Here is a 22789-nt window from a genome sequence, read left to right on the forward strand (position 1 = left end):
GCAGTTCACCTTTATTACAAGGTGGCAATGTCTGATACACAATGATGAAGTGACGTTTCACTCACAGTTACAGCAGGCAGAAAACAAACGAATAGGACGTATCATCAGCAAAACTTGAAATGCCTCAGCGATTTACTGCAGAACAAATTCTAATGCAGTCAAATATTAGTGTCAGTGTCACTTGATGGTGCATCTGGTGAAGAAGCTGTCAGCAATCAAAATATTAATTTTGAAGATGTCGAAAATGATAGTTTTGAGAATATGTTTGAGATTCGCGAATATGATCCAGATGCCGAATGTCTTGGGAAATGAGCTCTGACGAGGACAGTGATGATGGTATAAAACATCTGCTCAAACTGAACCCTTCCAAGCTCCAAAAGGTAACAAAATATTCTTTATTTTATTCTTATGTAATTTTTACTCTAATATCAAGAGAGTTTTATATTATCACGATAGGTAGATCCGGGTCACTTAAGACCCAATATGTAATAATGACTGGCAAACATTCATGCATTTAAGGGTTAAGCAAATAGGAAGCAAAATACTTATTAGAGATAGATTTACAAAACTTCCATTTGATTGGAATTCATGTGAGTCTTATTACTTTCAATCATGCATTTCTAGAAAAACATTTGCAGCTTTGATTAAAAGTCCTCTCTGAAACATTCCTCAGTGATATGTTTGACGCAGGTTATCTTGGCTCAAATAAGGGTGAAAGAGAATGAGGTTCAGTCACTGGAAAAAAATAACAGATAAGAAGAGAGCGATTATGATAGCATGTCAGTTCCATCATGCATAAAGCAACGTTAGGTACATCTCAAAGTTTAATCCGGCCAGCTTGGCGTGTCGGTTTTCACTACTTTGTGTAAATATTAAATTATTCCAACATTCTTTTTCGCAAGGCGGTGTGGACAATGTCATGTCATGTTTTTTGGGGGGGTTTTTTTGGTTCATTTTTTGAAGGCAGAATTCCTAGACAATGTGCTTCTGTGGTCAAAAGACTCAACTTTGAGGGTTAAAGGTGAAAATGGTATGGGTTTTCCCCCAAGATTCATGACTCAGAGAGAATTAAAAAGACTGCCAAGGTTTTAATCAGGAATTTCACTGCATATTTCTTCAATTTATCTGTGAGTCACACTTAAAATGAAAACCATATGCCCCCCTATGTGGCTGAATAAAGATTTCATCTGTGAAAGTGAAGAAATTGAACTAAAAAACTAGGATGCTTTAATAAAGCGTGAAAAGAAGAAGCACCGAGTGTCTCGGCGGAGGAGGGGAGGAACAGAATGTTATATGCACAAATCACCGAAGCAGCTGTTAGCGACTCCACCAAAAGTGAGAAAAAACAGAACCGAAATGTTCCAAGGGTCGCATTACTGTTGCTGAGAGAAAACACAACATAAGCAATGTAAACAAGTAAGTGGAGAATGTGTCTTGTCCTTCAATCAAATGAAAGTACTGAACCTAACAAAAAACATCTTGACACAAGTCAAGTCATATCGAAAAATCAGTTAATGTGCAGAAGGTTGCTGATGAGTAAGATTGAGTAACTGGTAACTGCACTATACGTTAGTGTTCAAATGAGTAGTTCAAAGTCATGTTTTGAGCTAAAGTAAGGACAAAAGGCCCAGACATTCAGGCCCAAGTATCAATTCCCTCATTTAAACCCTTATTTCCCCTACAGGAACTCCCGCAGCCTGTTGACAGGGCCTTATGGGTAATGGCACATGTGTGTTTGTGTAAAGGAGCTAAAGCTGATTTTATGCATTGTGTAAATGGCTCGTATATTATAGACATACCACTGAAGGACACATACAGATGCACTAACGGGTTAACTAGCATTAAATCCTAAGTGAAGATTTATGGTGACTGTATCATGAATCACAGATGGGCAACCAGAACAAAGCGCCAAGAAGCTTCTTAGTTAACCCTCATTGCTTTATTTTAATTTTTATTCTTTTTTTAAATGTATAATGTTTGTAATGTTGTTTCTGCTTGCGGCCATTTTGAGACCCCCAAATGTAACATGAGTAATGTAATATTTTCAGTTGGAGGACATTTGCTATCAGTGTAATATGTTCAATTGGAGGACATTTGCTATCAGTTTGAAATTTTGTTTATAATAAATTCTGATAAGATTAGAAAAAGTCCACATTGTACTTCATGCCACGTCTTTTTTTTTTTTTCTTTTTTTTTAAGCTATTAAAATAGCCCTGGGGTCTTTGAGACCTCAAACAGAACATGAGGGTTAACCATGGTGTTAAAGAATTCAACAAAAAAAAAGAAAGATGTGGAAAGAGAGCCCATGAGGAAGAAAGAGAAAGAGAAAGGGAGGGAGAGAAAGAGAGAGAGGTGCTGCAGGGAAGCTCTTGGCTCTGCTTGTCTGCACTTGCACACCAGATGCGCTCTGCCTCAGCTCTGGAATGTGTTTGTGAGAAGCAGTTTAACCACTGACCCACCCAACCATTACCACAGAAATCTGATACAGACAATCCTCTCAGCTTCCTTCATTGTGTGTGCGCGTTCTTCTCTCTATTATCTTGATTCCGCTATCTACTTTCCTTCTCTTAAAAAAAGTGTGCCTAAACCTATTTTTCAAATTTTGTTCCCACAATGTTCTCCTTTCTTTAACCACTGATTACTCAATGTGTTCACTCAAACACACGCTCATACACTTTACAAGCGCAGGTTCACACTCATACACAGGCACTCATGCTGATTGCACTTTAATGGTAATCCATGAGCCGTGACAAGGCAATAAAATAAAACTTGAGAAGTTAAAGATGGCCATTCATTCCTCACATAAAGGCATTTATTTTTCTTCCCTTTTTTCCTTGTTGAGTTCAGGGCTTTCTCAAGTGCTAAGCATGTATGCTGAGAAACAAAGTCATTTAAAATAAATAAATTGATAAATGGTGTTTTGAATATTAAATATGTTTATAAATAATAATGAGAAATTATTATAAAAAATTCTCATACGATATTGCTTATTATAGGTAGTGTGTTGGTTAGATGTATGGATAGATAGATAGATAGATAGATAGATAGATAGATAGATAGATAGATAGATAGATAGATAGATAGATAGATAGATAGATAGATAGATAGATAGATAGTCTGCAGCTTGTTAGCTTATAATCAAAAAGCATGTGAAACAATTTATTCAAGAATTCTGCTGTTTCTCAATCAAGAACCCAAAGCAGTTGTTTAGTGGGATTTTGACATGACAGTTTTGGCAGTGGTAGAGCTAAGATGAAATCTGATCATCAGACCAAAAGAATTGACAAGGCTGTGCTGTTTATGTGTAAATGTGATGTTTACAAGTAAAAAGTGAGCCAAGAACATAAATTTAAACAGAAACATATGAAGCCATTGATGTGATGAGATGTTTCTGGATGACTAAAATGCACGTCCTGATTTAGACGTGTGGCTGTGTCAATATATTTTGTTGATCCTGGAACAACTTTCCTGTCTAAAAATTGAGTCATAACATTATCCCTACCCCTAACCTTAACCCTATCCCTAAAATCAGAGGGAAATGATGTGGATAACACTGATGTTGATCCAGGAACATGTTGCATGTGGTAAAATCAGGTTCTGCGACTAAGGATACATCATCATCCAACTCACACCTCTAAATCACGTGAAGAAAAATAGACTTTTAAAAACACAACCATGTAAAGTTAAAGTTAAAGGAAAGGTGACAAAGAAAACACTGTATACTGTCGATATAAATGCATGACGCATTTTCACTGTGAAAACATACACATACAGCTATATCCGGATGTAAAATAAAGCGGGGAAAGTGAAAATAAATAATAAAACAAAATAAACTGTACAACTATCAGTTGAAATGGCCATTCCTGATCATTCTCAGACACACACTTCAGAGAAAAGTTCCAGAGCGTTGAGGTTTTAACACGTGGCGAATGTCTACTAAGTCAATGCTGCCCCTTAGAGGCTACGTTCCGCCATTAACGCCAAATACATTGTTGTCTGGTTTACTCACACACAACGCACTTCCTTTGAATGTCCACACATTTACTGCTCAATGACAGTCTTAACCATAGATGTCTATGGTCTTACCTGGCACTGTGAGTTATGACATCCTTGATAGATCTGTTATCGACGTATTTTTACACAAGTGATCATGTAGGACTGTGTACCAGCACATTACGCTTTGAGTAGAGGTAGAAACCAACCTACTTTGTCATCGTGCAAAACTCTGCTCCAGGTGAGGCTCGAACTCACAACCTCGGCATTGCTCTGCTTTGTACTGCTGTATAAGTACCGCGCGCTAACCGATTGCGCCACTGGAGCTCTGGCGACTCAATGCAATAACACAGTTCATGAGCGATTAGGAAGCCTATTTCAAATCAATTAGAGGCGTGTTAATCCACGCCATTGGGTGTTTTACGCATCACTAAACGAAGTAACGTTACTCTCTTACATTGTTTGAACTTTTGTCTTTAAATAAAATATATCATAATATATCTATTATTATCACACATCCAAGTTAAAACCCGGAAGACTAAGGTCTGTGTTAAACAACCTGACGATACTTGGACGTTTTGCATCACATTTTTATTAACTTTCAAGAAACATGCCAGAAAACATTTGAACATCAAACAGACATGGAGGATACTGTATAACATATCTTTCTATTTCTTCATAAACATGTTTTCGAGTTAAATTATTTTATTGTTTCATGATACAAGGATTAAAAGCATTAGATTCTACAAATAACTTTTTTTCAGAATAAGAGATGTTTAGCTAAATGTATTAATTCTAGTAATTGCATTCAATGAGTCATAAAATACTTTTAAATCTGTAGAGAAAAAGGGAAGTATGACGAAAAAGAGGAGAGGTTCTCCATCTCCACCCTCCACTGCCCGCAAGTAACTTAGGCTAGTCACAGCACGGTAATGCGTCTTGACAGACCACTTGTCACTTAAAATCACTTAAAAATTCACAAGTGCGAAAACGCATGATCTTAATACCAGGTGAAAAAAGCTTTCTCTCTCGCTCGCTCGATTTCCGGGATATTGTTTTTCCGATTACTATTTGCGGGCGTCATCAGCTAACTTATCAATATGCGGGAGACTCCCAGACCTTCTGGGAGAGGTGGGATCTGTCTGCACTTTCTAAACAATTTAGATGAGATGCTTTTCACAATCAAATAGTAATCTCTATACGAAGACACAATCCCAGAGAAATAAATAAATTGTTGATAAAACCCCATCATAAAAACTCATTAGAAAATCTCGAGGGAACCTCTGGCGAAATAGTCTTCCGGGATTTGACGTCATGGCTGCACGTGCTCTACTGCCCTGAGTTGACATCACATTTCTATATGGCCTCCCCTTACTCTCACATTTTGACAAAAGCTTATGATCTTTTACCAGCATGTCAAAAGGTCAGAAATTCACCGCATACATAATATGACGTTAATGTGGGTTTGCGGTCTGTCTAAATAAGATAATAACGATAACAAAAAACGTAAAGATAATTTGATCTTCCGTGACTCATCTGCTCACAGTGCTGTCGTTTCCTCACACAGGAACTTGTCAAAACCAAAATTGTCATCTCCTTCACAACAGCGATAACTCCTGCCCTGGTCGTTTGGTAAGTCTGAAAATGCATTTAATTTACTTTGATTATATATTCTTTATTCTTTTGCCATGTACTAATTAAGGACTAAGAATTAATAAAACATAATTTGGGGGGATTAGAATTCACTATTATTAGAGCAGAATACAATATCTTTGTATTTTGCAGCCTATATGGGGAGAACGGGGCGCAAACTAAAACATTTTGTCTTTCTAAGTTTGTGTAAATCCACTTGGGGTTCAGAGTAGGATATTTATCTTTTTTTTCCCAACATTAATTTCACACTTCTAGTACAATTGTGTGGTCTTGTTTTATTATTATAGTGTATAGGCTACTTTTTCTTTATTTACCCCAAAAGAAACCAAGTGTGACAACACGCCCCATGTGAGGGGCACAATGTTACTTTACCGTAATATGACAACTTAAAATATTATCTGAATTAGCTACTCAAAAGATATACAATGCAAATTAAAATATTTTTTAATAAAATACAATTTTTAACTTTTCATAGAAAATAATTAATTTTTCTAATAATTAAAAATAAACTAATTTAATTTTGCTGCTGTTTTTTCTCTATATAGTTTTGATATGGGAACTTGTAAGTAAATACACTAAGTTTGTCATGCTAACATGTGAGGAAACTTTAAACCATGTGTTACAACTAGCCCTGCGTTAGGTTGTGCCCTACTCACCCCTAAAGTTTAATAGTAAATTATAAATGTGTGACACTTATGCGTATCAGGATTTTCCTGTGTAACCTATTAACTGTCTTAACACAATATTAATGTACTTTTAGGTTACAAGTTCGCACTGCTTTTCATCATGAGTAACATCACCTCCTGCATGGAATCTCAGACTCTTGTTTCTTCCATTTTAAAGCCCATTCTCATTTTGGAGTTCATCTTTGGCTTGCCTGGAATTGTGTTTGCTCTGTGGATTTTGTTCTTCAAGTCTCCATGGAAAGCTTGCAATGTGTATGTCTTCTGCTTGGTGATATCCGACCTCCTACTCCTCACTGGGCTGCCTTTCCTCATAGACTATCTCTTCCGTGGTGAAGACTGGATATTTGGTGAATCCTTTTGCCGCTTCGTTCTGTACATTATATCTGTAAACAACTCAACAAGCATGGCTTTCATGTCAATTTTAGCCGTGGACCGCTTCTTCAGGATACTTCACCCACACCATCGCATTTGTCGAATGAGTGTGAGACAAGCAATAGTGTTGGTTAGCACAGTTTGGGTGGGTGTTCTACTCATTCGCCTTCCAGCCCCCTTGAACCTGGCTCTCGCACCACAGAAAAACTCGTCGAAGCTCACATGCCACAGTTATCTGTCATGGACATGGCCGTCGGTTCAAATGAGGATATATAATTCAGTACAGCTGATGGAGGTCCTGCTTGGGTTCACACTGGTGGTCTTCAGTTTTGTGCGTGTTTTCTCTCACGTCCACTTTCGGGAGTCTAAGGGGGCACACCGCAGGGTGAAGCGGGCAGTGAGATTGCTTCTGTTTCTTGTGATCATGTTTGTTCTGTGTTTCCTACCTACAGTCACTTTTGGCATCTTACTTCAAGTGTTTCCCTGTTCTGAATTCCTCATAGTTGGTCTTCATGCCTCTTTAGCTTTATCCTACATGAACTGTGCACTGGATCCAGTCATCTACTGCCACATTAACGCTTGGTTCCGCGACACCTTGAAAGGCAAAACCAACTCAGCGGGGCTGACGAAGTTCAAGATGAGTGTGAAGACGAACAGAAAAAAACCTTAATCTACCTGAGAAACTGTGTGTTACAATCATTGCAATTGGGAGGGTGAAAATAACATTTGTCTTAAAGGGATAGTTCACCTAAAAATGAAAATTCATTCATCAATTACTCACCCCTCATGTTGATCCAAACCTGTATGGTTTTATTTCTTTTCCGGAAAACTAAAGAGAATATTTTGAAAAATGTTTCAACTTTTTTTGTCCATTTAAGTCAGTGTGGTCTAAAACAGCAATTTCAGGCCCCATTGGGTTCATTGAAAATATTTTCTTTTGTTAAACATCAGAAGAAAGTCATGATAGAAGATGAACATTGATGACAGAACTATCCCTTTAAGACCGGCTTGAACTCTGAATAGTGACCTAATGAATTATAATTTTGCCCTAAATTGTCTATATGGTATACTGTACACCGCTACATCAATCGCTTTTTGTACTATCACACAGACGTACAATCTGTACTGCGCTTTTTTATTTAGCATTTTTCAGTAAATGTGTGACATACAATGAAATACAACAAAAATGTATGAGGCATTGAAAACAAAATAGCTTATTGTTTCACTGTTACATGCTATATACACAGCTGGGATAATGAATATTCCCTTAGCCAAATTTTAATTATGACTTCTGCCAGTTTGTCATTTTAATTGGTGAAGTGCTGAAAAATTGGCTTTATTTGTTAAGAAGCCAATAAATAAATTTCTTACAAACATCTAAAGGGTATTTACTGGCATCTGAAAGAGGGGGACAGAACCATAATGTCCTGAATGAATATTTAAGAGTTGCAAAGCTTTGACTTCCACAAATCATTACAACATCTCCAGTTAAAAGAATCGATTGAAACATGCTCTCAGTTAAAACCACCAATTACCCAATAAATCAACATCCAATCCAGTCCTCGCATGAATACAATATAAAAACAGCTCACAAACTTGTACTTGTCATGATACGCACAGAAGATACAGAGAAATAAAGGAAACCATTCAATGCAGAGCTAACTGAATTTACAATGAGTACACTAACACTTCTCAAAAGAGTCTGTTGAATGGTCAGCATCAGCGTTGATCTGTACATGATACACATTTGTGGAACCCTGTAAGTTTAGTTGCCACAGCCATAGATTCTCAGTGCTCAGAGCCGACGTTATAAGTTGCTGTAAGGTAAAAGTGTTTTAAGTTGCGCTTGTATTGAATCTTAATGAGCATTTAGTACTTAGAAAGATATTGAAACAAGAGCCGTAGGCTGCCATCCAAGGAGGTGCTGAATATACAAGTATCATTTTTTTTTTTTTTTGTGGTTGGGTTATTAGCTAAATGCTTTTTTGTTATGAGCCGTTTGTCCAGAGGTGGAAGCGAAAGTTTTAGAAGAAGTAGAATAAGAGGAAGCAAATTGAATAGGCAAATGAAACTCCAAACCATAAACTGACAGACTGGGGAGAACAATGCAGATGAATGTCAGTCATGGATGACGATTGGACCTCGCATCCGTAAACTGGGGTGAGGGGGCGCCAGTACAGGTACCTGTGCCGGCCCCTGAGGGACCCTGCGTAGGCTGATCTGCTCACATGGTTGTCTACATGCTCTTCTTAATTGTGAACGGGAGAGCAGCCTCCTGGCTTTCCTGAGAGGAATAGGAAAATAAAACATAACATATCATTGTCTTTGGTAATGTCATCAATCATGCAAAACTTACATTTAACAACACATTAGATAATTATTATTATCATTATTATTTTTGGTTTGATTTATGGCTGTGCTGGATAAATGTATGTTTTTTGTTATATAATTTATGAAAAAATACCTTATTATCCCTTAAAGATATTTTATATTTTTACATTTGCTAAATAATGTTTTTAGCAATTAGGTAAATTGTAATTATATTTTACAGTATTACTGTTATTTTTTATCTAATAAATGCAGCCTTAAGGCTCGTTCACACGCAAGGACGGTCTATAACTATAATGATAACCATAAATATATAGTTCTAACGATCGTTTTGAATGGCCTATAAAAGAATAGCAAAGTCCACACCACAACTATAACAATAACGCAACGGCACAGAGAAATGATATCGTAGTCATTTTCAAAATTCTTATCAGACAACCAATCAGAATTCTTCCTGCTTTAAAAAGCTCGAGCATTTAAAGCGGCAGACGACAAAAAAAAAAAAAAAAACGACATCGTCCGCTGGTGGCTAATATATCGTAATAGTTATATGTATAGTTATCGTTCCTGGTGTGAATGTTCAGCATAAGAGGCTTCTTTAAAAAAAAATTAAAATCTTTTTAAAATCTTATATCAAAAGTTAAATATATAGCCTATAACTTTGACTAGAGGCACTGCAATAATTTTGAATGCTCATGAAACTATCATGTAGCCTAACACCCTGTGTTGTGCAATAATTTGTGTGCAAGCAGGATATTTCTAAAATATTGTGCAGGAAAAACAGAAGAACAAACATGCTTTATCATATTTTACAAGCTTTGCAATGTGAGGGGAGAATGAATGCAATTACATGTAGGCCTATATAAAATATCAAGAAAGTTGAACTGGAATTGGTTTTGGTTTTTCTGTGTGTATCACAGTACAACTGTGTTTAGCTTGGCACGTTACAGATATTAGACCTTGTAATTATTAAGCAATATAGATCGATGGCTTAGTGACATAAATAATGTTTTACTCGAGTCGTGATCAGGTCCATAACATAAAGAGAAAGGAAAGAATCATCTGGGTCTAATGTTCATGCAAAATGAATGAGGCCTACAGTAACAGGCATCCACAGGGGACAGCCCTTAATAAAAGAGCCGTTAACTGGGTCTCGAACAAGAAATATATAATGACAATTCAGAATCCACGTACTGTGTACGTGCGCTTGCATTTATAGCATCTCTGTTTACTTCATAAATGACACTAAATTAACACAAAGACATAATTAACACCACACAGCCTCAATATAACTGTGATTAGGCTGCATGCTTTTGCACTGATGGATTTGATCAGTTCTTTTGCAAAGCAAATGCAAACATTTAACGCTACAAATACTATATAGTGAGAAACGTTCAAGGTTTCAGTTGATGAAACCTTCATATTTACCATCTATTTTAACATCAACTCCAACATCTGAATGTAGAACTGATTGCAATTTCAGTGAAAGAGACTCCTGACAGAGTGTGATGATGGTGTAAAACCGCAAGAGAACCAGGCTCAGCCACAGACCCGATCCAATTTGTCTCTGGGTCTCCTGCCTTGTTAAAGGCTAATCTTTCAGAGCAGGGGCGCTAAATTTAGCCTAGCATCCGCTCCAGTGCTGGAGGCCATAGGGAGCTGTGCAAGTCATGGCTCATATGGATGTGGCTGTAATGGAGAGGCATTTTTCTTCAAGCTTCAGCTCACATCTACTTCTCAATGCCAAAGATGTTAAAACCAAACCCCTTGCTGCTGTGGGTGAACTATTATAACTATCTGACCTCTATTTATCTGATCCACATTAAGCATAAAACACATTTTGCAGGTTGAGGTGTCAAAAGCCACCAGGATGGCACTTCATATTAAGTGTACAGGTTAATTGAGTGTCTCTTTTGGTTATACATTTCATACATTTTGCAAGACTCCACAGGTAATGTGGTTTAGCCTTTGTGTACGGTGCGTGCGATCTTACCATGGTCAGGTGTCTAACAGCTGCAGCAACAAAACGAGACAAGCAAACAGTCACTAAAAAGTAGATAAAAAACACTTTGATCCATGTTACAACAGGGCAAATCGTGTCCAATTTCCCCTGCTCAAAACAAATTATCTTTATTTGTAATTAATTAACTTTAGTTTAATTTGAATGTAATTAGAACTTCAGACACACTTTACATCCAGTCTGTACTTTAAACTCACTGCAAACAGGGATTTCAATCATTAGCATGTGAATGTGTAAAATTCATGCAGTCTTACATGTTTGGTAAAAAGTGAGCCAATGATGTCTGCAGATCTTAATCCTTTTTTAATTTCATTTCAGTTGACTGAGAATTAAAAGTATCAAGCTAATCTTTTCTCCACATTGCTGTGAATTGATGGAGGATGGCTGTGGAGACCATCTTCAGTCTAAACAACACTGCTGATAGATTTTGTTATGCCTATACATTGTTATACGGACATAAAAAAAGACAATTCACAAAAAAATATGCGTATCTCTGCAAGGTAGTGAGACAAGTACACCAGCAATCAAAAGTTTGGACACACTTAACTAAACTAAAAACATAAAACAAAACACCAAAAATCAAAGCAAAACTAAACGAAAGCAAAAAGGTATGATAACTATGAAATAACAAAAATGGAAGTGATTGATTTAATTGAATTTAAAAGTTAAACCAACAAATCTTATATTTTATTTTCATAAAATATGAAAATAAATCATCGACTTACCCATTTCAAATAAATAAATACATAAAAATATAAGGCAAAATTTAATCTATATCAAATTTGTCTACAAAACTAATTTCAAGCACGACTGGTTTTAGGATAATGAGAATCATTAAATCAGTCTTGTGTGCTCAAACTTTTGACTGGTAGCGTATGTGTGTTTGTGAAGTGTTAAGTTACCTGTGGAGTCTCATCTCTCTGGATTAAAACTAACCTCAATCTGCATCAAAAATCATTTGTTTTCGGTTGTCTATCCATGCCACCACAGATTAATGGGATCATGGGTATTGGTAATTATAGGATCTTTGTTATTGAAAAATTGTCCCTGACGTCTGAGATTGACTGGCCCATTTCCTACACTGACAACTCTGGCTTAGACCCTCGTACCCGCCACTGTCACTGGGTATGACCAATGCAGTAATTACACATGTGCCAATCCTGTCACCAAGATCAGTCACTCTTAGGTGAAGGTTGAATCAAAATGATGGAAACCTAATCAGATGTGTCATGCCATCTCCGGGGATAATCTCTGCAGGTGCCAATCATGAAAGAACAAGGTAAGGTTTCCTTTTTGACATGGAGTGTGTCTGTCCTGCTGTTTTCTATTAAATTCGTCTCTAAGATCTATGTACGGGCCAGTGTATTTCAGTGTCTCTTAGTGAACAAGGCAGAACAAGTTTAGGTTTGAGGAGTGCGATGCCATGGGAAATAGTGCCAAAATGGACAGCAAGGTTCGGATTGCACACCTCGTCTCTCGGGAAACCAGGAAGAAGCTGTCATCGGGGGCGTCGATCCAGTTGGGTCGTCTCTTACGGAGCATCAGGCCACTGGCGCGAAGGTTAGAGCCACCAGTGCTGCTTCCATTATGCTGCTAAAAAAGCAAAGGAAAAATGGGCATCTTAAACTACTTTCAATACTTTTAAACATTGATACTCTAAGAGTTACCGACTAAAGTCAAAATGACCTCAAAGGACTCGGTATTAATTTTATAGAGAACATTAAATATTTGATTGATGCTGTGAGAAATTGTAGTCTGCCTCGACCCAGATTCCACTCCAAAATATATTTTAGAATGAGCTCATCCCCAAAATGGCTTAATTATCATAGAGATGAAAGAAAGTCAAGTTATATTGTTTCTTCACCATCTGGGTTGATCAAATCCTGAACAAATGGTAGTCAATTGTAGAATGGGACTGGATGTGGGACACAGAACTTTCTCAGACAATGGGGTGTCACAACTTCATTAACATACAGACCACAGCTGTTGCAACAAGAGCAACTTAATTTACATTAAGAACAGGATAAAAGGTTTAAGATTTGGATGTTCTGGGTTCATTCTGACGCCGGTGAACCCAAGGTGCTTTGTGTACCTTGCCACTGCTATGCTGTAATAAACTTCATTAAATGAATAATTTTTTATTACAATGCCTAGCTCAAGAGTCTCTCGTTAAAGCAATACAACAAAAATAAAAAATCTATAAAACTGTAAGTTGAGAGAGCATATTAGCAATAAAAATTAATACATTTATATATTACATACATAAAATTTCACATGAATATAATTAGTGTGTGTTAAGTCGATTGTTTTCTGTGTTGAAATTTACTATTTTTCTTATTGAAAGCTGTAAAATATTGTAAAAGATAATTATACATTAAAATATTTACTGCCCATGCATTTATTTATTTATTTGTTTATTTTAAGTAGTCATATAATAAGCAGAATAATGCAGGTTATTATAACTCTGTTGGTGTTTTTTTTTCTCCTTTACTTAAAAAATGTCGGTAACCAGACAGTTGATGTACGCCATTGACTTCCATAGTAGGAAAAAAAAATACTATGGAAGTCAATGGTGTACATCAACTGTCTGGTTACCGACATTCTTCAAAATATCTTCTTTTGTGTTCAGCAGAAGAAAGAAATTCATACAGGTTTGAAACAACTTGAGGGTGAGTAAATGATGACAGAATTGTAACTATTTTAACTATTCCTTTAAGTCTCTTAACTTAGTTACCCTCTCTGAAGTTTGTTACTCCCCAACAAATACTAGATATGACATAGATATTTAGTAAACTTTAAATCACAAAATCCACAAAAAATCTTCACAACAAAGCAATTTTATTATATTGGTGTCTTAGGTTCAAACCCAAACTGGAACCAATAAATTATTTGGTCCCACATGTAAAAAATAAAAAATAATATCTAGAGTGATAAACAACTGAAATAATAAAGCAACTTCTAATATTTTTCTTTTAGAATTGACAGGCCAATAATGAGGTGAAGATCCGTCCACTATATTTACTTTATTCATCTCACTGATGAACAGTGACTGCCTTTGTGTTTATTTTGCCATCTTTCACTTCTCATTTCCATTTTACCCAGCCACAATAATCAGTGGGAAAACTCAGAGTCTGGAGATTGAAGCTGTCACCTGAACCAATTCATAGCATCAACAATATCTGCATTTGAATGTGTTACAAGATGGAATCTCTCTCTCAGCAACACAAATGCTAGTAAGTTATTGTCTTCCAGTCTGATGAAAGCACACAATAATACCTAGAGTCTTTCCTGCTTCAGTCTAGGTAGAGAGACACATATCAATCAACAGTTTGGACATACCTACTCATCTTTATGATTATTTTGCAAAAAAAAAAAAAAAAAAAAAAAAAAAAAACAGCAACAAACCAAACAAAAAAACAAAAAACAAAAAAAAACACACACCAAAGCAAAACACAACACAAAAACAGTCAGCTTATGAAATAGCACAGATGGAAGTATGGGATTTATCAATCAACAGTTTGGACATACCTATTCATCTTTAGAATTATTTTGCAAACAAAACTAAACAAAACACAACACAAAAAAACAACAACAACGAAACAACCAAACTAAGACCAAACAAAAAACAACCAAACAAACAAAAAACAATCAAACCAAACAAAACACAAAACACACACCAAAGCAAAACAAAACGAAACAAAACACACACCAAAGCAAAACAAAACAAAACAAAACGTCAGCTTATATAATAGCACAAATAGAAGTATGGGATTTATGCAATGAAAATTGTATTTTATATTTTATATTTATTGCATTTTATATTAAATTATATTATATCTTATATTTTAGTTTAATAAAAAAGTAACTTTTTCACCAACTTATCCATTTCAAATAAATAAACAAACAAACAATCAAATAAATTAAAACTAGGCAAAATGGGTTACACTTTATTTTAAGGTGTCGTTGTTACAGTGTAATTATATATTTAAGTAATGAGTAATGTTAAGCAACTACATGTACTTACTATAGGGTTAGGGTAGGATTAGGATTTGGTTGAGGGTTAGTTGCATGTAATTATGCGTAAATTATGTTATTACTATGGTAAGTACATGTAACATATGTAGCAAGGACACTGCAAAGTGTTACCGCAAAATGTAATGTTTTGTGATACCAGTGAATCCAGTCATTTTTACATACCAGAATGGGTCCCACAATATGAGCTGGATTTTCTAGCATGAAAAAAAAGAGGTGTGTATTAGCATGTTATAATGACATCCATCTTTAATATTATACAAGCATGCATTTTAATTGTAAACCCACCTTGTCCTGGAGCACCGGCCCTCCTCTCCGCGGATTCAACCCGGCTGTGGTGATGGTAGCTCCGTTTTCCCAATATGCCAAGCGGGCCATGGCTGGGAAGAGAGGACAGCAGGCGTCGTGGGGGCTGCACCTGTAGGCCAGGGGTGCGGTGAGGCCGCTGAACATGAGTTGCTGGACGAGACTCTGAAATGACAGCAGATTCAGTGTGATCCGAGAGTTACATCCCAGTGGATACAGCTCTAATGTCGTGTGGCTCACCGAGGTACTGCAAGACGCTGGTCAGGGTGCTCCTCGGGGAGGATTTGGGCTTCATAGGTCGCCCTGTCATGCCCTCTGACACCCGGATCATGTCTATTCATCGACGGGCAGTACAGAACAGACAAACGGAGATAGAAGCAAGTCAAAGAGCAAGAAAGAGACATTCACACTTAGACACCAACATGAGGCAAACTGAACAGGCTGGCTTGGTGGATGTTGCGGTGATACACAGTGACTAATCTTTCTGACCAGACAACCATTTTCATGGAAGCAGCAAGTAAGAGTCAAATCTCATTTTCTCCACTGTTCGTTCTTTAGGCCCTAGTGAACATAATCTTTCTGCTGAACTCCGGGGTATTGATCTGACCGCAATGAACCCATTAAAATCACTCCAACTTTCTTCGGTTCGTTTAAAATTCATTAAAACTCCAGAGGAGTCAGAAGTTGTTTAAAGCCATTCTCTTGATGTCTTGGAGAGAAACTGTCTTGAAGATGTACCGATGCAACTTCAGTTTTTTGGGTTTTTTTACCTCTTCCACAATATATCGAATGTAAAAAAAGCATTCCTTGCTGAATTGAGTGATACATTATCTTCTGACACAAAATCCATTCTTTATATTGAATGAAACCTGTGCCTTAAGTGAGGTGCTGAAAGAGTGGTTCTCCATAAGTTCTGTGTTAAACTCTCCTCAAGAGCTTTCTTCACCTTTGAATCCTCATGACTGCGAATGTGTTTTATTAAACTCTCATGATTCACATTTTCATTTGTATGTCACATTTCGATGGGATAAACTTGATTATTCCATGATTTTCATGCACGGTCTCTGATGGGCAGGCAAGATGTTGAACACAACCTGGTTAGCCAGCATGTTGAATGAGGTTGGAAAGAGGAAAAACAAATGTGATGTTGCATTCACAGCAGCTTCTTATGAGTGTGTGCATGTAAACACAAGTCATGAAGGCGCGGCAGGAGCCGATGGAGCCCATGCTGTCTGAGATTTCTCACGATTGACGCTCTGCTCGGCCTGGCCTGTCGGTGTGCGTGCAACAGTGATGGACAGGTACACAAGACACATGAAACTACAAGGACTCAGGATGGTTTCAGCCATGGTTTTATTTGTGTTTTGGTTACCCACAAGACATTCACACAAAGAAAAATAAAAGAGAGAGACAAACCAAAAAAGCATGCCCCCACCCGGGTCCCTCGTGCTTCAGGACACAGATGTCAGAACAACTTCTTATGGCTGGGGATACATACAGACATGTCTGGGGTGGAGAAAGGGGTGGAATGGAAGCATAGAATGGAGGTTTCACATGATGGGAGGTGGGCGATGCAAAACTGAGAGGAACGTGTGATTGGACGGATGCAGAGCAGGTGATTGGCTCTCTTTCCCTGTTGATGTGAGCTCTCCCTGTAAAACTGACCTATTTACAAGTGCCTGTCAAGAGGAAACGGCTGTCCTCGGAGCAAAGGCTGGCAACCATGATCTGTAAACTCATCTTTGGGCTCGTTTTCAAAGCTTGTCGCATATTTTTGAGGTTTTTAGTTTGTGATTTATTTGAAAAATATAAGAGATGCATCCCAACAAGCAATAGCCATCATTTCAGAGTCTCGGTAGACCCGATATAGTCCGGCTATAAGTAACCCACTTCAAGCCAAAAATAACCTTGAATTTGGTTACATGTGGTTTTTGCCAAAATAACTTGCGAGATATAGGATATTCCATCATGTAAGCAAAGTCAACAGTGATTACAAGGTGTTTGGTTTCATTTCTTTGACATGTTTTATGCGTATTCTTAGGCTATGTTTAGACGTCTATTCAATTTTCAGCCTAGACGTCAGGGCTGTGTTTGGGCGGCTATTAGACGTCTTTTTAACGCAAAATTGCTTGCTGGGATGTTTCCCTTTCATTCCAACTTAGTATTTCATTGATTAACGTCAACTTGCATGCACTCCATGACAAATAATTAATCAGTAACTATTTAAGACCCACAAAAATCTTGAATTATTGCATAAACCGCATACCATTCTCTTTGAAACTGCGGGTCTAGTGCCATTTCTCCTTTCTGTGCCAACGTAACACTTCCCAAGGCACAAAGTCCTAATCAATTGACGCCATTGAACCAACTTCCGCAGCATTTAAAACTGTCCGTTTGATAAATTACAGACTAGCGTGCAAACTCTTAAAGAGGACAAACTTCAACTTTTAAAAATCAGAAGAACAGAAACAAATAAGACTAATGTACTGTATGTCTACTCTTGTTCCAATTGCATGACTCAGTGTTTTGTAATAAATGACTCCTTACAACTTATTGAACATCAAATTAATTAGATCATAAACTGCACCAATGATGAGACTGATAGTCCATCATTTTTGCATTACTGAATAGCACAACAGAAGAGTTAACACTTCATCATCTCATTACATACATGCATGCCTCTGAACAGCCTGTCAGTGTTAGCTACCGAATGACTGATTGGCTGCACACATAATAGAAATTCAATTAGCTATTCCACATCATAGTACATATATATATTGTTTTTTATACCATTCTGCTTCAATAAAATAGACATTTTGCCCTTAGACATTAACATTATCTCGGGTACAATCAGTGATGAAACCGTCTATATTCAGAGGCAGTTGAGTAGAAATGGCAAAAATTAAAGCTGAGACATTAACGCATATACACTACCCAACATTCCACACTGAGAAGGTACATATCTTCATAGATTATTCTGACAGGGACTTTATTTATGCTACAAATCTTGGCACGCACCATTAAGAATTCTTGTACTTGTCGTCTGTTGATGTAACAAATAATCTGAATAATTAATTTGATCTGTCACAAAAAAAAAAAAAAAATCTTATTGCACACTTTATAATGGATAAACCAATAATATTTAAAAAGGCCAAAAGCAAAATGCAAAAACATGTATATGTTGAATGTGTGTACTTCCTATTACTAATTGTATGGTTATGTTTGACCATGAGGTTATGCGTCAAATCTTCTTAAAATAAACTAAACAATTATAAAAAGATCCTTTGTTGACATTAGAGGGGGTTTGTTCAGTGCAAAAGCAAAGACATCCTTCTGCTACAACCAACTGTCCTGAGAACGTCCCAACACGTTCGACTTTAAAGGTCACAAAGACGTTTTGACCAGTCTAATAGTGACCATTTACAAATATATTTACATATAAAATGTGCATACGCTTACACACTAAAATCCTATACTGCGTCAATCCAACTCTGAAACCGAATTTATATTAAAATCCTCCCAAAAAAAAAAACTAGAAGCAACAAAAATATATCCCATTTCCTTCAATAGTAGCGCCGAGAGCATTAAAAACACTAACATGAGTGCAGGGAATCATATTGAGGGGGAAAAGAATGTAAAACCAAAACAGCTTATCTTTCTTAAGAGGAAAAAAGGAGAAAGCACATTTAAAAAAAAAAAAGTACCTTTAAACAAATCAGTTCCCATGTCATATATATATAGTCTTTCAAGTCTCTCATTGAAGCTTTTAATAAATATAAGGCTCAGACTATGATATGCATTTAATTTCAAGTATAATTACAATGTAAGGTGAAGCAAGCATAATAGAGCATCTTGTCAGTCTTTGTGTGTAATGTGTGCAATGTGTGCATACAAAACTCTCTTCAACAAACTGAGAGAAGTGCTAAAAATGTGCTTATGTTCAATTTAAACAACATCGCCAACATACCCTTAAACCAAATCAATAAGGTTGGTGGGGAAAGTGAATTTGAACTGAAAAGATGATTGAAACGCAAAATATGGAGGACAGGCAGTCTTTATTGGAAATGGGGTGGGGAGAATACAAAAACCAAAATAAAATATAATAACAATAATTATAATAATAATAATAATAAAAACAGTACAAGACAGGAAGATGGAGGGGAGGAATGACAGCGAGATGTGGACAGGTGTGGTCGGGGAACAGAGCGGGTGGGACAGTGTAGGTGGGTGTGTGTGCGCGTTTGCACGCGAGGCTGAAGTTAGGAATTTAAAGAGCTCTTACACTCCGCCTTTATGGCACCACAGTTAATGGGCACAAAGGGGCGGCGCGCGGCCCGGCGCAGCCTGATGAGATCGCGGCACATGTGACGCGCCAGCTTGGTGAGGCGCGTGGCCTGCAGGAGGAAAGCCTGCTTGGTCTTCATTGAGGATTTGGGGCTGCCGCTGTTCCTCATTGGAACCATGTGAGAAGACTGACGGGCGCCGTGGCCACGAGAACGAATCTCCTATGGAGAGACGGACAGGGAAATTAAGGACTGATATAGGAAAAACAATGTAAAGTGGGACAGTGATAAAACAACAGAAAGCGAGAGGGAGAATATGGCTTTCTTAAAATTAAATTCTGTCAGTAATTGCTCACCCTGATGTCGTTCCAAACCCGTAAGACTTTCGTTCATCTTTGGAACACAAATGAAGATCTTTTTGATTAAATCTGAGAGATTTCTGTCCCTCCATTGACAGCTACACAACTGACACTTTGAGGCTTCAAAAAGTTCATAAAGAAATCAATGTTTATATGTGAATAAATGCCTAAATTCAATCTGTTCATCATATAAAGCGATCATGTCCCTTCTGAAAATACGGACTAAACCATTTAATTCATATGGATTAGTTTTACGATCTCTTTATGAACTTTTTGAAGCGTTAAAAGTGTCAGTTGCGTAGCAACTGAAGATATTTCATCAAAAATATCTTCATTTGTGTTCCGAAGATGAACAAAAGTCGGACGGGTTTGGAATGACATGAGGGTGAGTAATTAATGACAGAATTTTACTATCCCTTTAAATTCTGAGATGGGACAATCCTCCAGATGTCTATCTGACCTTGGTTCATTTGAAACCAGGATAAACATGTTTTTTGCTGACCACAATGTTTTTTGCAGTGAATTATTGGCTCCCAAGATGAATATCAATTATTTTATATGATGATGACACTATGGTAACACTTTTCAATATGGTTATATACAACAACAAAGAAAAATTATTTGACTTTCCCATTCATTAATTTAGGCTAATGTTCATTTCTATATTACAAATACATTAACATTTCAAGTTGCATAATTTAATATTTTGTGAACAAACATGAAATAATGAACAGTAGAATAGCAGGGTAATAAACATTAACCAAGTATTTTACTCGGCTCGCTGAAATATTCCCCTGTGCTGAAACATGATCCCTATACATACACTACCGTTCAAAAGTATGAGGTTAATAAGAATAGATTTTTTTATGGTTTTGAAAGTCGTCTTTAATGCTTATCAAGACAGCATTTGATCAAAAATACAATAATGTTGTAAAATATTACAATGTAAAATAACTTTACTATTTTAAATAAATAAATAATACAAAAAAATACAAAAATAATAATAATAAAAAAAAAATAAATAAAAAAAAAAAATATATATATATATATATATATATATATATATATATATATATATATATATATATATATATATATATATATATATATATTATTTTTTTTTTATTTATTTTTTTTATATATTTATATATTTATATATATATATATATATATATATATATATATATATATATATATATAAAAATTGTTAAATTTTTTTATTTATTCCTGTGATGGCAAAGCTGAATTGTCAGCAGTCATTACTGAAGTCTTTGGCGTCACATTATGGGTTGGAGAAGAAAAAAAAGAAAGAAAAAAAAATGTAATTTTCCGATGCATCACGATTCTCTCTTCAGTGATTCTGAGACTATCAGAAAGAAGAAAAGCAGTAAGTGGTTTAATTTTTTTTTTTACCGCAGATGAGCAATGGCATTATGGTGTGTGCTCTAGAAACAGCCATAGTCTGCTTTCTGCCAATTTCACACACTCAAAAACCCTCAAACAAGTATTTAGACAAAATAGAAGGGCAATCGCGGGCTTCATTGCACATGAAATGCACTGTAAAAAATGTGGGCTTTGCCTAATGTTACGCTTAAAATTAACAGACTCGTCCGCCAGTATTTCATTGTTTTCCCTTTTAAATGTATTGTTTTCCCCTCATTTATGCCGCTTGGAATGCAGTAGGCCTATATATATATATATTCAAAGCACAAATCTCACTAACAGACAGCTGCTTTCATGTGCTCAAGTGCGCTTTGTGAAGAGCGCTCATATCATGCAGCTTTGTGCGACTGCGTGTTTAAGTGGTTAAACACGAGGCGATCGGATCGTGAGGTGCTTAAAGACTCCCACCCTTACCTAATATGCAGATTTCATATTATTATCAATGTGGAAACCATGATACTTTATAAATAGAAAGTTCAAAAGAGCATTTATTTGAACTAGAAGTCTTTTGTAATGTTGTAAATGTCTTTACTGTCACTTTTGATCAATTTAACACATCCTTGCTGGGTAAATATTAGGGCTGTGTATTGACACAAATTTCATAATTCGATTCGATTTCGATTTCGATTCACAAGCTTGCAATTCGATTCGATTTCAATTACGATTCGATTCAATATTGATTATTTTGGATATCAGGTACAATACATTGAAAATTTACTCAAGGAAAACAAATCTCTTAACTATTATTGTAAACTATGGGAGTCAGTGGTAGCCTACTAGGCTTCATTAGCCTACTATAATATTGAAGGTAAAAATGACTGATTTGTATACAAACACTTAAAATACACTTATTTATTTTTATAATAATAAAGTTATACAAAATTATATACAAATTTAAATGGTGGCTGTCATAAAAAACTTTCCAGATTTATTCAAACATGCATTAATATTGAAGAACATTAAAAATTATGATGAATATGTAATATGGTGCATATATTTAACAAAATGTGCCTCTCTAGAGTTCATTTTTCTAGCTGACTAACGAGTTTATGGTCACTGGATATGTTTTTTTCTGAGGTAAATGTGACGTTACATGACATTGTTTACTAACGTCTTTCCACGGTTGAAACACTGATTGAGCGATTCCATGAGACATGATATGGACTTCGATAAGTTGTACTCTATCTTTTAACACACTTTCAGATACTCAGTCATGTTTATTTCGCGCTGTAACTGGTATTATTAAGGCGGAAGAGAAGATCACGTGCGCTCCGCGCTGCTGCTTCTCTTGAGCTGAGCTGAGCCAGAGCGATC

The 22789-nt window shown here is 36.4% G+C and overlaps 2 protein-coding genes across 6 annotated transcripts in view; one reads left to right on the forward strand and one right to left on the reverse strand.

Annotated features, from left to right (window-relative positions):
• Positions 1-5328: 5328 nt before the first annotated feature.
• LOC311095656 (oxoeicosanoid receptor 1-like) lies at positions 5329-7555 on the forward strand. 2 transcript variants are annotated; one of them, XM_084134291.1, is made up of 3 exons: positions 5329-5416; positions 5561-5625; positions 6407-7555. In XM_084134291.1, exon 3 carries the CDS (start codon positions 6433-6435, stop codon positions 7372-7374), a length of 942 nt encoding a protein of 313 aa, XP_083990417.1. In that variant the 5' UTR covers positions 5329-5416; positions 5561-5625; positions 6407-6432; the 3' UTR covers positions 7375-7555. The 2 variants fall into 2 exon arrangements, with proteins under 2 accessions (XP_083990417.1, XP_083990416.1); XM_084134290.1 differs by lacking the exon at positions 5329-5416 and having other exon boundaries at positions 5433-5625.
• A 265-nt stretch (positions 7556-7820) lies between these two features.
• mta3 (metastasis associated 1 family, member 3) overlaps positions 7821-22789 on the reverse strand; it is a 37022-nt gene continuing 22053 nt past the window's right edge. Inside the window, exons 14-20 of one of the 4 annotated variants that reach the window (XM_084134286.1) lie at positions 19673-19895; positions 15631-15723; positions 15373-15555; positions 15250-15281; positions 12521-12645; positions 11026-11045; positions 7821-8988 (exon numbers count right to left, since the gene is read on the reverse strand). In XM_084134286.1, the coding sequence (XP_083990412.1) occupies positions 11039-11045; positions 12521-12645; positions 15250-15281; positions 15373-15555; positions 15631-15723; positions 19673-19895 (663 nt within the window). In that variant the 3' untranslated portion in view covers positions 7821-8988; positions 11026-11038. The remainder of the gene's footprint in view (positions 8989-11025; positions 11046-12520; positions 12646-15249; positions 15282-15372; positions 15556-15630; positions 15724-19672; positions 19896-22789) is intronic. The other 3 variants (XM_084134287.1, XM_084134284.1, XM_084134285.1) reach the window with 3 other exon arrangements.

Source organism: Abramis brama, assembly GCF_963993115.1.
Source record: "Abramis brama genome assembly, chromosome: 14".
Taxonomy (NCBI): domain Eukaryota; kingdom Metazoa; phylum Chordata; class Actinopteri; order Cypriniformes; family Leuciscidae; genus Abramis; species Abramis brama.

Coding starts and splice junctions, on each gene's coding strand:
- LOC311095656 (XM_084134291.1), top strand. CDS start 6,433: ATGAGTAACATCACCTCCTGCATGGAATCTCAGACTCTTGTTTCTTCC.